Source organism: Limulus polyphemus, unplaced genomic scaffold (assembly GCF_000517525.1).
Source record: "Limulus polyphemus unplaced genomic scaffold, Limulus_polyphemus-2.1.2 Scaffold2833, whole genome shotgun sequence".
Taxonomy (NCBI): domain Eukaryota; kingdom Metazoa; phylum Arthropoda; class Merostomata; order Xiphosura; family Limulidae; genus Limulus; species Limulus polyphemus.
The window spans coordinates 76,493-92,252 of NW_013668443.1; the positions used below are offsets into that span (position 1 = coordinate 76,493).

Here is a 15,760-nt window from a genome sequence, read left to right on the forward strand (position 1 = left end):
TTAATAAAACTGGTTTATTCTTTCTGAATATAACTTTACCGATACACTTATTTTCAACATTCGCGCTAAAACAAACGCTATAACGAACGTTAACTTCAACAATACTTTCTCACTGCAGATCAATTACTCACTACCTACACACACACACATTGTCCCCGTCACGTTTTCACCCTCTTATATATACCAGACTACCCTATATCTAGTAATGTCCCGAAAATTCACGAAGTACAAGATATTTCCAGAAAGCAGGAGGCGTGACACTAGTCACGTGACCTCGCTGACGCAACAGGTAGTACTTTATTTCGTTTTCTTTTTCATTTATTTTATTTCACTTTGGAGAGCAGTCACCGTTTCACAACTGCCTGCAGGCAGTGAAGGGTGATATGCGGGACGTTGTGGGCTTGAGCACCAAACATTTTGCTCTCCTAATTTCTACTTCTTTTGATTATTTTATTTTTTTAATTTCTTTGTTTGAGACTGGTGAACGCAGCTTAAGACTGATAGACGGTGTATTCTTACCGCAATGTGGGTCCTACTTCCACAGTGACCTCCAAAACCCAGGGCACATTTTATATCCCACATTGTAACCTGTACCCTGGAGATCCTTCCGATTTGTGCAGCGTCATTGATTTGATTTTTGTGTGGGCTTGGTTTTGTTCATATGCATATGTGTATAAATATGCTGTCATTACACTTTGTCAATTACTCAAATAGTTTATACAGCTCATCTCCAGTTACAATATGAAATATTCAGTAACATTCAAGTTAAGTGCTAAAGTTACGCTTTATAGCGATGGTAGTGTCATCTAGAAGCCATCAGACCAAACTCATCTTTATTTCAGGCTTTATTATATTATTAATTATTTTTGAAAAAATCGGGGAATCAAAACTTACAAACTAAAAGTCTATTTACATATTGTTATTACTGTACTTCAATATACACTCAGAAAAAAACCAAACTCACTCGTCGATCATAAATCTGGCGTTTTCTAAAAATATTGATGAAAAATGAAGTGAGTATAAGGTGATATGCTCTTCAGAGCTCTTACCACTCAGCTACATTCTTGGAGTGATTTTCTCGAAACATCGGATGGCACTTCACTTCAGAATATTCACTCTATGACTTGGAAAGTAAGAGGTTATAAAACCTTTTCAATCACTGATTTTTCCCTCACATGGACATTCTAACCAATTTTAATCGAGTGATAATTCCACAATATAGTACATACATTGAATTTCAGTATCATTCTATAGCATGGAAGGTAAGGAATGCCAGTTCCTTTCAGTCTATTATCATAAAGATCAGCAACTGATCGAACTGTAAACAAGCGAGTAGTAGAGGCTAAGTTTAGTTCATACATTCTGTCAGACATTACTACCTGACAGCCCAGCAAGCAAAGAACACTACTTTCTTTCAGTCATCAATTTTGCAAACTAATGATTCTCTTACATTGGGCTTCTAATACTGCTCAATGACTTAGAAAGCAAAGAATGGCACTTCCTTTTAATAGAATGCCCTTTGGCTTATGCAATGCTCTTTAAACATTTAAGAGATTGATTGATGTCTTATTATCAGGCTTGCCAAATTCAGAATGTTTTTGTTATTTGGACGATGTCATAGTGTTTGCTGCAAGTTTTGAAGAACACTTAGAAAGATTAAGTCATGTATTTGATAGATTACAGAGAACAAACTTAAAGCTTAAACCAAGTAAATTTCAGCTTTTGAGAAAGAAAGTAAAATATTTAGGTCACTTGCTAACTGCAGATGGTGTAAAACTTGACCCTATAAAGCTAGAGGTTCGTAAGAATTATCCAGTGCCTAAAACAGTAAAAGACGTTCGTGCATTCTTAGGATTTGTAGGGTTTTTTGAAAGGTTTATACCGCATTTTGAATTATTGGCAAAACCTTTAACTAAGCTACCTAAGAAATAAATACAATTTCAGTGGACAGATAAAAGACAGGAATCATTCAAGAAATTAAGAAATGCTTTAGTAAAGGCACCAATTTTAAGCTATCCAGATTTCTGCAAAGAGTTTATTCTAAGCACAGATGCTTCAGGATACGCTATAGGTGCAGAATTAACACAGACAAAAATGGAAAAGAACATCCTATAGCATAACAGAGTAGACAGTTAGGAAAAGCTGAAATAAAGTATTCAGTTACAGAGCAGAAATGCTTAGCTGTAGTACGTGGAATTAAAACTTTCTCTTGTTATCTGTATGGTAGGAAGTTCACTATCATCACAGATCATGCACCATTAAGATGGTCAATGACATTAAAAGATCCTTCCTCCAGGTTAGCGAGATGGTCATTATTACTACAGGATTATGATTTTCAACAGTACATAGACCAGGTAGAAAGCATTCTAATATCGATGCTTTGAGTAGAAAATACACAAACTGAAGAAAACAGATGATTAACAAAGTAAGCGAGGTAAAATCTGAAAATGAAGACGAGTTAGAAGTAATTTGGGATCTAGATCATGTGATTAGTGAGCAGAAGAGAGATAAGTTCTTAAACACTTTATGTAATGAAATATTACAGGGAGAAGATACAAAATACGCGTTGGATTCGAATATTTTATGTGAAAGGCTAATGACAACAGGTCATTGCAAATAGTTGTACCACATAACTTAAAAACTAAAGTTATGAAACTTATAATGACACGTCATTCGCAGCTCACCCAGCTTTTGCGAAAACATACAGTAGGATAAATAAAAGATTCTTTTGGCTAAACATGAGGAAATATATTAAATATTATTGTGATTTGTGCATAGAATGTCAAAAACGAAAAACTAGCCCACACATTAAGAACACCCCCTTACAAAGAATGCTGAGTCTAATGACACCTTTTCGATTAGTAGCTTTGGGCATATTAGGACCATTGTCTACATCCTACGCAGGGAATAAATATGTGTTAGTAGTCGCGGGCTACCTCACTAGGTTTCCTTAGGCAATATGCTTACTTGATCAAAAAGCAAAAATGATCACCAAGGCATTTGTGAATAACATAATAGCTAGGCATGGTATACCACAGTATTTATTGACAGATAGAGGCAGTAACTTTATATCTAAGTTAATGAAAGGAGTTTGTGAGTTACTAGGTGTAAGGGAAATTGAGACAACAGCTTATCATTCAGCTGCAGATGGTTTATTCGAAAGATTTAATATAACTTTGTTAGACATGATCTCTCAGTGCTGTGAGAAAGATCAGAAAACTTGGGATGGGCAAATTCTTTTACTGTTATTAGCATATAGAAGTGCTGAGAATGAGTCTACTCAGGAAAGTCTATTCTTTCTATTTCATGATAGAGACGTAATGCTACCTATGCAGGAGATATTAGCTTCTAAAAAAGTGAATTATGCATTAGATTATGATGGCAAGGCAGAATTATTATAAAGCTGTTGAAAGTAAAGAGAAGCAAGTAAATAAGAAAGCTCAAGTTAGTGACATAAAGTTAGGGGACAAAATATTGTTATACACCACCAATTTTTAAGAAAGAAAACACTAAAAAGCTGACAAAGTCATGGAAAGGTCATTTTAGAGTTCTGAAGCAAACAAGTCCAGTTATTTTTTATATCCAGGAGATATATGGAAAAGGTAAACAGCTAGTACATGTTAGTAGGTTAAAGAAAGTCAAAGATTATACACCTTATCAGTATGAGAATGTAGTGGACGAAAATAAGGAACAGGATCGAGATAAGAGGGAACTTAAAGAGACTGATAATTTAGTTGAATTTGATTTATCTTTTGATGAAGAGGAAGAAATACTGGAGACAGAAACTCCAAAGACAGAAGAAGATGAAAGTGTTGTACTAGGTGATGAAGTAATAACAACAGAAGATATCCCAGTTAGTAGTGGCAATAGTGAAGTTAGTGCCCCAACAACTGAGGATAATACCCCAAGTACCCCACTGACAACACAAGCTAATAAAGTGACCCATGTTAATAACCTTAGATCACATGGTCCTGTATTAACTCAACCAGAAATGACCCCTACAACTAGGAGGAAACGAGTGAAATTCAATCCTCAAGTAGTTGTACACCAACCTAAATGTGATGTAAATACAGTTAATACTACTCCTCGTAAAGATAGTGTAATTCATGCTTTCAATAACACGATAAGCTATTTACGAAGTTGCAATTAACTTGAATAGGATAAGTTATATATATATATATATATATATATCTGTATGTAGTTAATGTATGGTGTGCATATATTGTACTAAATATTATAATTATGTGTATTACTAATACATGTATTTATAGGTTTACCAGGATTCATATGTAGGCGATGGTAAAAATCGGGACTAGACAAAATGTAAGTATTGTTCCAGTAGAAAACAAGGTGTGTTTTTTTTTTTTGAAGAAGGTAATTTTATATTATCCAGAGATAAATAGATAATTATTGAAGACATACCATTTCCGCAGTATGTTCGGTTTTTAGTACATTTACAGCAAGAGAATTCGTTTGACGTAATTACTCGCGTTAGTTTTGATGTAGGAAGTACAGAATATAGGACATTACATCACATGAGATATCAGGGAACAGCTATCTTACAGTTAGCAAGAATCTTACAAGAAAGGTTAATTGAAAACTATTAAAATTTTATTAGGCAATATCAGGTAGAGCGACAGAGATAGGTATCTAAGGAAATGATACATTTAATAGGTGAACAGGCGACTATAATGAATTCATTAAACCAGACAATTAAATTTCACGACCAAGAGATTGGGAAAGTATCTAGACCAGTGGTCGGCAACCTTTTTTTGATCACGGGTCAATTATTTTTTGTTGTTGAAAAATTTAGCATTGTGTTGGGTCAGTGTAATACCGGTACATGTATTTTAAATGTGTATGTTTATTTACATACAAAAAAATTAATAGTTCGACCAGTTTGATATTTTTCCCTGAAACTGATCTTAAAATTCTCCGTAGCCGTGACTCTTTCCTTTAATATCGTTGTTATTCTCACATAGCAGAGAAACTTGAACTGAACAATGATTGTGCCCTTACGGGCTGCAATAGTGAAGCCAACTTTTGGCGGGTCAGCCAAATTATTGCCGCGGGTCACTTAGTGACCCGCGGGGTCATAGGTTGCCGACCACTTTAGAAACATTACTAATGCATTGATACACACTAGAGTCAGACAAACTGAACAACACAAACCAGGAATTGAAATGTTAGTTTTTTAACGCTAGGATTCAGAATAATCTGCAACAACTATATTTTACTGTAGGAAGTAGCAGGACAGAGTTAATTAAGTTATTACAAGCATTGTATGTAGCTGCATAAAATGTAGCTGTATGTAGTAAGTTGAGTTCATACCTTTTACCTATGAGTAAGTTAGAAAGAGTGTGCATTGTGCTAAATGGAAGACCAGTGCTCTTTACAACTGGGTCATCAATAGTGAACCTTTAGACGTTTCCAAGCAGAGTTCTAAAGAGAAAAAGACTAAGAGAATATGTTTAGAATAATCATGAATAATTATTATGTATGAGCATACTGAACGTATAATCCGATTGTCATGGTGTACTGTTATATGTTAGTATATTAATCAGTTTTAAATATCTTATTTTGTACATGTATACTAAAGTTATATTGTGTTAATGCTGGATATGAATATTATTGTAGTATATTAATCTAATGTTATTATTGTGGCTTAATATCATATTATTGCTAGTATAGTAGTTGGTTAAATGTTGTATCCAAATAATATTACTGTATTGATTATTAAGTGTTAATAAGAGGATTAGTAAGAGGTGTTATTGTAAACATTGATTGATGAAGAGAGAGATAGAAACAGCAAAGTTAGCAGGTAGAAATTTTTTACAAGGTAAAAAAAAATTCTTAAGAGGGAAGGAGTGAAGCAATTGGTTATTTTAAAGTAGTTTCATACAATTTCTTCAGTATTTTTAGTGTTTAAGAGATTTAAGAAAGATGTCAAGAGCTAGGCAAAGCATAATTAGCTAGTTAGTTAGTATTAAGAATCATGAGTTAAAGAGTTGTAAACAATTAAAACTAAGGCCTTGCACCCCAGTAAAGACGCTAAAAAAGTTTGACAGTGATAAGATACTGACATTGATCTAGTAGTACAGTAAAGGCTACTAAAACGTTTATGGTAGCATCTAAAATCAGTACTTTGATGAAGGATTCATTACTACAAACTGGAGTAGTAGTATAAGTGAGAAGGCAACCAAAGCCGCCACCACAATAACCAATTAATTGACAGTTTTGGTTCTTCTTTTGGAAATGCCCAAGGAGTTGCAGGAATTAGCCAATGAAGTATTAGAACTACTTGCAGGTAGTTATTTATACTACTTGGAAACTCATAAGAATACAGAGAAAATATCGTATAAAAACTCATGTCTGGAGCTGAAGAATCAGTTCTCTCTCCAGGGGTTAACGAGTTCTCCAGTGTGGGAAGTTCTATCCATTATGAAGGTATCCAATTTGCAACAATACACTTCAAGTGTGATGTAAGTAAAATTTCTATTTCTCTCATTCAATCAACGTAGCTTAGGATAAAATATAAAAGAAATTTATATGAAGAAAGTTAATGTGTGTGTTAATGTGATTTGAATATCTCACAGGTGAACCATGTTGTTGATATTGATTAATTTGAAAGATGGATTGTTAAGAATTAGTGGATTATTAAGGGTTTAACTGTTTTAAGTAAAAAGTGTATGTCATTGTAATAATTCAAATAAAATTGATGTATTTTGTGAAACCTCAGGCTCAGAATCGATTTCTTTAGTCTAACCATAAATCTCCCCTAGTTATTGACCTGTGAGCTCCACTGACCACTGCCTTCCTCAATTAAAATAAATTTGGTGTAATTGGCAGTAAAGTCAAAGCTCCTATGATTAGCCCTAAGGGCACTGCCTGTTACAGGTACATTTGTGCATTTTTATTATATTCATGATAATATGATCTGACCTTCTGCTACAACTAAGTCTCTAGAAACAGTTGCTAGCATTCTGGTGTCTTGCTTTTCTGCCATAGCATTTCTGACTGCCTCATTAGACCTCTATTCCACACACTGAGTCAATGTCTCTCTGCTGTTGCTATTTTTCAGGTACTTGCTCTTTTTCTTAAAGAAAATATACACATTGGATCAAACACTCTTAATAAAGGCTCAAACATTGAAAAGGATCTCAGATGAAATAATCTTGGACTCTTTGACAAGTTCTCTCTGCTGAGATCTTCATTTTCTGTGGTACAAATTTTCTCCAAATCTTATTCATAGTGAACAAACTCTGGCATTTTCTATGGTATGTTTGGCACAGTATCTTCTACTGTATATACAATGGCAAGAATCAGTGTATGGTTTTGTATTTCAGCAGCTTTGCTCAATGTTCACAAAGCAAGATTCAATGTCTTTTGGAGTAGTCATGTTAGAGCTGAGTTCTTCATTGGTACAGTGAATGATGCAAACTTGACTGTCTTGACTCCCTTTGAAGGACCTGTCCCATCACCGCCACCATTTGCAGTGTGACACCTTGCTCACTATTTGCATACTTTTCCCATCACCATCCACTTCTACAGGTAAAATATGCTACTCTACTCATCCAGTCTACATGAAAAGAGACAGGAAAAAAAAAGATTAGATCTAGTGACAGGCTAAGAGAAGCAAAACGCACTAAAACATGAATACTACTTTGTATTTTACCGTGTTTGGTGCTATATACACACATCTTATGGTTGGTTTTCATATACCTATGTAAACATGTTAAAACCCGTTGTAACAATCACATTTTTCGTTATAAGAAGGTCTGTTTATGTGAACAATGTGTACTGCAACCATATCACACAAAGGACACTTATTTATATGCATGTGTTTATTGTTCTATTACATTATGATTATTTTAACATTATAATGTAAATAGGGAACTATGACATCTTTCACCTCTTGTTTATTATAGTCTGTTGATTCTATTCACATTTTATGAAAAATATCAGCTCTAGACAGTTTCTGTAAGGAACAAAACACGATCTATGAATTTTATGGGGCTAATACCATGATTGTAATAAATGTTATAACTCTGACATGAAGAATGTGATTTATTAGAAATATGGGAGCATGAGTGTAAGAAAATGAAGTCTAATGATACAAATTTAATGAATTTCCTTAGGGAGTCTACGGTAATGTTCCACCTAGATGTACAAGCGAGATGCCTTCTATGGAGGGAGAGTCAATGCAACAAGACTTTTATATGATTATATAAGAAGGAGAAAATATCAAGTACGTGGATTTTACATTGTTATATCCAATGACAAACAAATATTGTGAGTATTTGGTTGGACATCCTACAATAATAACAACAAATTTCTCTAATTCAAATAATTATTTTGGTTTTATAAAATGTAGAATCATTGCTACCATGTAACAACAGTAATGACAAGACATCTTTCATTGGTACCTGGGTCACAGAAGAAGTAAAAAAAAAAGTAGTCGAGTGTGGATACCAGGTAATAAGAATACATGAGATTTATCATTTCCCTATCAAATCTACAGATCTTTTTAAGAACTACATTGTTAAGTTTCTTAAATTAAAGCAAGAAAGTTCTGGTTGGACCTCCCACTGTATAACATTGGAGGCAAAGCAGTATTATGTTGACCAGTGAAACGAAATTGAAGGAGTGCAACTGACCCATGAAAATATTGTTTTTAGTCCAGGAAAAGGGTAAGCTGTAAAAGTATGTCTTAATTCGTTTTGATGCAGTTGGGGTATGTCTGAGGTCAAACCACAACTTACCTATGTAACGTTTGTTGAAGAATACAATTCATTAATGAAATATAATACCAAGATAATAACAGATGTTACACTGATTAACGAAGAAGTAATACCTCTTCATTCGATACATAAATATCTGCCTCAGAAAGAACAAAACCAAAATCTTTCTGGTGGCTTCCACAGCAGCACATGCTCTTCTGAAGTTATAACATACACTATAGAAGTTAGGTTCGTCTGTTTTGTATTATGATACAGACAGTATTGTATACATTTCAAATGGTTCTAATGATCCACCTTTAGGGGATTATCTTGGTGAGTTTACAGACGAGCTAGGTGGACACTGAATAACTTCGTGGGTCAGTAGTGGTCCAAAAAGCTACAGGTACTTAAGCGACAATGGAAAGTCATGCTGTAAAATTAGAGGGTTTACCCTCAGTTTTTATCAACAGCAAAAAATTGAATTTCTCATCAATGAAATGTATGATAACAGATATATTCAGCCATTTTCAGCCTCCTATAACTGTGACTAATCATAAGAATATTTATAGAGATTTAAAGACTTGGGCCATATACAACAAGGAAGAAAAGAAGAATTATCATCTAGTTTACACTAGATGACACATCCTTCTAGACTTTAACACACTTCCATATGGATATTGATTTTTCATCTAATGGAACTAACTCCTCGCCATGGTCTATGGACTGAAAAGAGGGCGTGTGCAGGGTCTTGTGGAAGGATCTGAGGTGCACTCAAACATGATCTATATAAGGTGAATCCCGTTTCATTTATTTCTCGTTAGAGTTTGAGATGGATAGCTGTCTACTACATCATTTTACATGTTTAGTGTCAGGTTTGACAGGAAGTGGTAAATCACAGTTTGTAAGCAAAGTTCTAGCTTATCATTGTGAAGTTATTTGTCCTATTCCTGAAAACATTGTATAGTTTTATGGTGAATTTCAACCAATGTATACAAAATCAATGTAAAATATCCCCAACATTCAATTTGTTGAAGGCTTACATGAAACTTTCCGTGGTAAAATCTTTTTATCATTCGTAATCTTATGAGTGAAATGGAGAATATAAACGAGGTTCTTAACTTTTTACACATGGAAGTCACCATTTGATTTTATATTGTACATAATCTATTTCATCAGGGTAGAGATGTGTGTAATATTAGTTTCAATTCTCAATATATTATTTTGTTCAAGAATGTTAGAGACAAATCTCAGTTGAATGTTTTGGCAAGACAAATGTTTCCATCATGTATTATATATTTTAAAGAAGCTTATCAAGATGCAACAAGACAAACATATGGTTACTTACAAATGCCTGAGCAGATCTGTTTGAGGACCGGAATATTTCCTGAAGATAAAGTTATAGTATATGTTCCAAAGTAGGTTAAAACTATTGTTTAACTGAATATATATTGTTACGACAGCGGAGGTCACGTGACGCTAGTAACACGTCACGCGCTTCTAGAATGTTCCTGAAGCCTCAGGAGGTTACTAGATTTCGGTATTCTTGTACATACATGTATAAGACGGTCAAGACCTGACGGCAACAAGGAATAATTGAACTGCGGACAGAGCGAGAGACGTATTGTTGAGCACGTGAGACATTCATTATGAATTATAGCATTAGTTATAGCGTGACTGTGGAAATTAAGTGTATTGCAAAGTTGTATTCAGAAAGAATAAACCAGTTTTATTTAAGAAAGGACTTGTATCGCTAAAGTTTCTTTGGAAAGAATTTTTACGAAAATTAACTAACAAACGAAGACATAACAATATTTATTCATTATCATGAATGCTACAGTGATAGAACTAGAAGGATTTTATCTGAAGGATGGACCATATGTAATTAAAGAACTTGCATTCAAATGTTTAGTCACTGGATATATATGCATGTGTTTGTTTAAACAACCATTTTTGAGTAATTATCTTTCACATGCTCATCGTCGTCAGTTTAATTCTGTGATGTGGCACATTCATTTCCATGGAAATCTAGTAAAGTCAACTATCCCTATCTGTGGAGTGTGGTTATATTGTTGAGCAAGAACTTTATCACTGTTTATACAAAGAGGAGAGAAAGGAAGCAAAGATATTAAGAAGTCTGCTGAAAATTCCTTGTTATAATCTGGAATTGTTTGGATGCTCCAAGGTTAATCGACTTCCAAAATCTACTTTATCCTATCCATTTCATATTAACAATTATTATCACTGTAGTGTTAAAAAGTAGATGTTATATTTAAATGGTTGTATAAATAGATAGTTTTATATGTTGCACTCACAATCTCTTTTCATTTATTCGTCATGACACATAGAATTAAACAACATCAAGAGTTGATCCATGCATAACCTAAAGCAACATGTAAACAGATGAGAAGATTAATTGTTGGAGCTAAAAATGAATTTATCTTGTGTATATGTGCATGTGCTTTAAACATTTTAAAGGGTAACCTTCCTATGATGGACATTAAAAAGCAGAAACTTAGATTATACAAGTCATTATTGAGAGAGTTGGCTGTCAAGAAAACACCAAGAGGGTTTTTACCATTACTTTACCATTATTTAGTGGTTTGGCACAAAGAGCTATTGGTAAAGCTGCTGGAATCTAAAATTATGGCAAAATGAATGGTACACTCTCTTTATCAATTCAAAGTTTATGAAAGGCTTGAACATAAAGTATTAGACTCTATAGATAATGATATGAATTCAGTCATACAAAATTATATGTTACCCATAGATGAGAAAGCAAATGTAATAAACCAAATACAACAAAATGAATATTTAGAGATCATCAACAGTGCTTTTCAGAAATATAAAAAGAAAACTGAAATTCTATTAAACTTGATACATTCCAGGGAGGATCTAACGTGGAATGATCATGGAGAATTAGTGATTAATTTTAACCCTACAGAATGGAAAAAATTGCAGAACTTTTATCAAATATGAACATTCCCCAAGAAGTTGTTGGAAATGTAGACACATGGAAGTACATGAAACATGATACACATGTTAAAAAACCTAAACATACCGTATCTAAATGGGATCATTTTTAATAATATGGTATCCTAATATTCGTTCATTTGTGTCTTGACTGCCATCATGGACTGTTGCCAGTCTTTTAAGTTTAGTAACATCTTGAATCATCTAAGAATTAATATCGTCTGTTGCAAAGGTCAAATTATTACTGCTGTCACAGACGACGTTGATGGTAAACTAAATAAAAGTAGATGGTGTAAAACATAATGTCTAATAAAACTCTACAATCTATCTATTATAATCTTAAACATCCTGCTAGTTTTAGAGAAGTTCAGCCTTTATTTAGATCTGTGAAAGCACTAGGAAAATCTGTAACTCTAAATCTACTTAAATCTTAAAGACTACTCAAGTCCACAGAACACACACACTTTGCATAAACCAGTAAAATACAAGTTTTCGAGAAACCGAGTTATTGTTACAGGGATAGATGAAAAATGGCATGCTGATTTGATGGATCTCTCTAACCTAAGTCAATACAACTATCAGTTTAATTATTTATTCAAGTGTATCAATGTGTTTTCCAAATATGCATGGGATGTTCCACCCAAGGACAAGAAAGGCGCAACACTTGTAAAATCCTTCAAACAAATATTAACAGGGTCAAAAACTTTTTAAACATCAAACTGAGGCTGGGACAGAGTTTGCTACTTGTCTCTTTCAATGATATCAACAAATAAGACATTCACTTCTTTACTACACATAATGAAACAAAAGTGTCTTTAGTAGAAAGATTTAATTGCACTCTGAAAACTAGAATGTGGTGCTACTTTACTCATCATGGAAATTATAAATATATCGCTGTACTGAAACATCTGGTCAGTGCCTATACTCAATCATATCCTCGCAGCATTAAAGTAACTCCAATAGAAGTTAATCAGTCAAATCTGTCTATGGGGTGGAAAACATTTACAAAACATACATTAAAGTAAAACTTCAGTTCAAAGTAGGTGATCAAGTATGTATTAGTAAAGTGAAGCATCAGTTTAAGAAGGGTTATGTGCCTGGATGGACAGACGAAATAATTATGATTTACCAGAGAATAGAAAGAAATCCACCATTGTATAAACTGCAAGACTACCTCAGAGTACCTCAGTGGAACATTTTACGAATCTGAACTACAAAGAGTTACAAAGTATCCCAGTGACGTCTATGCTGTGAAAGAAATATTATGTGAATGAGGAAGGGGCAAAATCAAACAATATGTAAAATGGAAAGGATATCCTTATAAATACAATAGTTTCAGATCTGAATCACCCGTTGCCATAAAATGTTGTGCATAACTCTATTTTTCGTTATTAAACATAGCCTAGTTGTATGTGATGTTACCTAGCAGCAGTTCTATGAATTATTTTGCTAATAATACTCTGACAAACTATATTACCCATTTTCCAAGAGCTGTCAATCTTGAAGGTTCATGGGAAATGGCCTTGGTCGAATCACAGTATCCACATAGCTCACATAATTTGCCTGATGGTACAAAATGGATATCACACTTTATAGGCTCTCACTCTGCTACCATAAGAAATTATATTAGACCAGGTCATTACAGAGAACCTTAAGATCTAATTAGAATATTAAACCAAGTGGAAGATACACTTCCTAAATCCGACAATGAACGTATCTTTATTTATGATTCGTTCACCTGAAAAGCAAGCATGGACATATATGTTTGAGACTCTTTAACACTCAATCCTGTACTACCAGCAATACTTGGATTTAATCATAATCACACAATAACTGAGCCCACTATAGCTCCTTATACTGTTAATATGCATGGGGGATCTTATTTGCTCTGTGTTTACTCTGATATTGCAGAACCTAGTATTTTTGGTGATGCTTATGTAATGCTGACATGAATTGTTCAAGTTAAAGGTCAGTATGGTGACATAATCACTGAAATATTTACAGATCTTCAACACAGACCCGTTTCTAAACAAAATTTTCATATTATATAGATCTATATAAAGGACAACATTGGTCGACCTATCTCATTTTAACAACGAATAGTGATAATAATGCTCCATCTTCACAATGATGAGAGTTCCTTACTATCAGCCCCCCAGTGGCACAGCGGTATGTCTGCGGACTTACAACACTAGAAACCGGGTTTTGATACCCTTGGTGGGCAGAGCACAGATAGCCCATTGTTTAGCTTTGTGATTAACTTCAAACAAACAAACCTTACTATCAAGAACTAACTGTTTATGATGCATATTACAATTACCAAGTGGGAAATGGATTAACTCATTATGCTGGTAGTCAATAACAATGAGGACATGGATTGGGAGACGTTTTGAGTAACTTGTTTCATTCAGCCATTCCATTTTTGAAAAAAAGAGCATAAATTTAGCATCAGATTTCAAAAAAAGGAAAATATTTTGTTGATGTTGGAAAATGATAAGCAATACAAGGTGCTCAGAACCTGGCTAGAGATGTTCTACATAACAAAAAGAAAAAACAGAAAGGTCTAATATTCAGAATATCTAAAGCTAGAAGACAAAGAACATCGACTCCACACTTTTTTGACAATTAATCATGACTCTCCTACCACATGAAAAGTCCTGTCAGTGTACAAAGTCTGAGCTGTAAAGTTTTATTCCATGTAAATAAATCATTAATAGACGTATCTTTTTATGTAGATCAGATTGTAAAATCTTTATTGTGAGAAAATTAATAAATTATGCAAAAGAAATATTGTGCCAAGAACTTTTTATTATAATCATGTTACTGAAAATCTTGAATCACTTGATTGATAATTATAGTCAAACAGTAAGTTTTAATTATTTCATGATATCATCCTTTTAGGACAGGAAATGTAATAAATACTGAATTAGTGTTTTATACCAATTGTATTAAATATAGCCAAGTTGGGACAAACTGATGCATATTGTGTGCATCATTGTATATGACGTCATGACTGCCTGTCATGGTGACCTAGAAACACGTTTTCTGTTTTTACGGAACTATTACATGATAGCCATCTGTCTGGTATTGAACTATAATTTGAAACCCCCCTAAGTTAGCCACGGTCTCTGGTAAGAATTTGTGGATCTATGACGTCATCGTCTGTGGTGACATTTCTTTCTCCCCTCTTTGAGGCAGCCAATTAGCATGAGGCAGCATCCTTTGGACGCTGAACACCTGCCCCAACTACTGCTCTTCTACAAAGATAAAACGACAGCATTTTCTACTAGGTTGTGTTCAGCTTCGTAGCTTTCTCTAGCTCTGGATTAATATCCATAGAACTAAATCATGTGATTCTTAAAATAGTATTCACTCGACGATCTTCTAGTCGAAACTGGATAAAGCAACCATGCCTGAATTCAACAGGTAAGTTTGCTTTCTTGTCAAGTTGACAGTTTCACCTCTAAATTTTGTTCCCTCTCAGCATTGGTCAGTTGTTAATTTACTCAATATCATAATCTGCCAGCAAAGGAAATTACAATGCTAATCCTTTTACTCAGATGCTGTATATTATTGCAATATCATCTGGTACAGAAAAAGACATCACCTACTATAGAGAACAAGGAAACAAAGCAACAAAAACAAGGTAATCTTGACAACTTTCTGCACCACGTTTTGCTGCCATTACAACATGGAAACTAAATCCTCAAAAAGTTTTAAAAACTCCAGATTAATAAAACAGGTAGAAAATATATGATATGTTTTTCTATCACATCTTTCCTATTTTCTCTCTTTCAGGCTTATCCCAAGCCAACAGTTCAATTTAACAGACTTAGACCTTTTACTAAAATCTTGCCACATTTCGTGAAAATACATGTAGTAATTTCAGAATTGGAATCAACATTACTTTTAATATTACAGTTAAAGAGTCTTTTGATTTGCAGTGAAAATTGTGTTATATATATATATAACCATAAAAATTGTTTTTGCAGGTGAAATGAAATTGAAATTAATTGTTAAAGGTATTCATCATGTACTTGCAAGGCCCGCATGGCCAGGTGGATAAGGCG

The 15,760-nt window shown here is 33.9% G+C and overlaps 1 protein-coding gene across 2 annotated transcripts in view; it reads right to left on the reverse strand.

Annotated features, from left to right (window-relative positions):
* Positions 1-5,015: 5,015 nt before the first annotated feature.
* The window catches only part of LOC106468018 (mitotic spindle assembly checkpoint protein MAD2B-like), a 68,343-nt gene continuing 57,598 nt past the window's right edge, over positions 5,016-15,760 (reverse strand). For both annotated transcript variants that reach the window (XM_022396319.1, XM_022396312.1), the window contains one exon: positions 5,016-7,579. In XM_022396319.1, the coding sequence (XP_022252027.1) occupies positions 7,571-7,579 (9 nt within the window). In that variant the 3' untranslated portion in view covers positions 5,016-7,570. The remainder of the gene's footprint in view (positions 7,580-15,760) is intronic.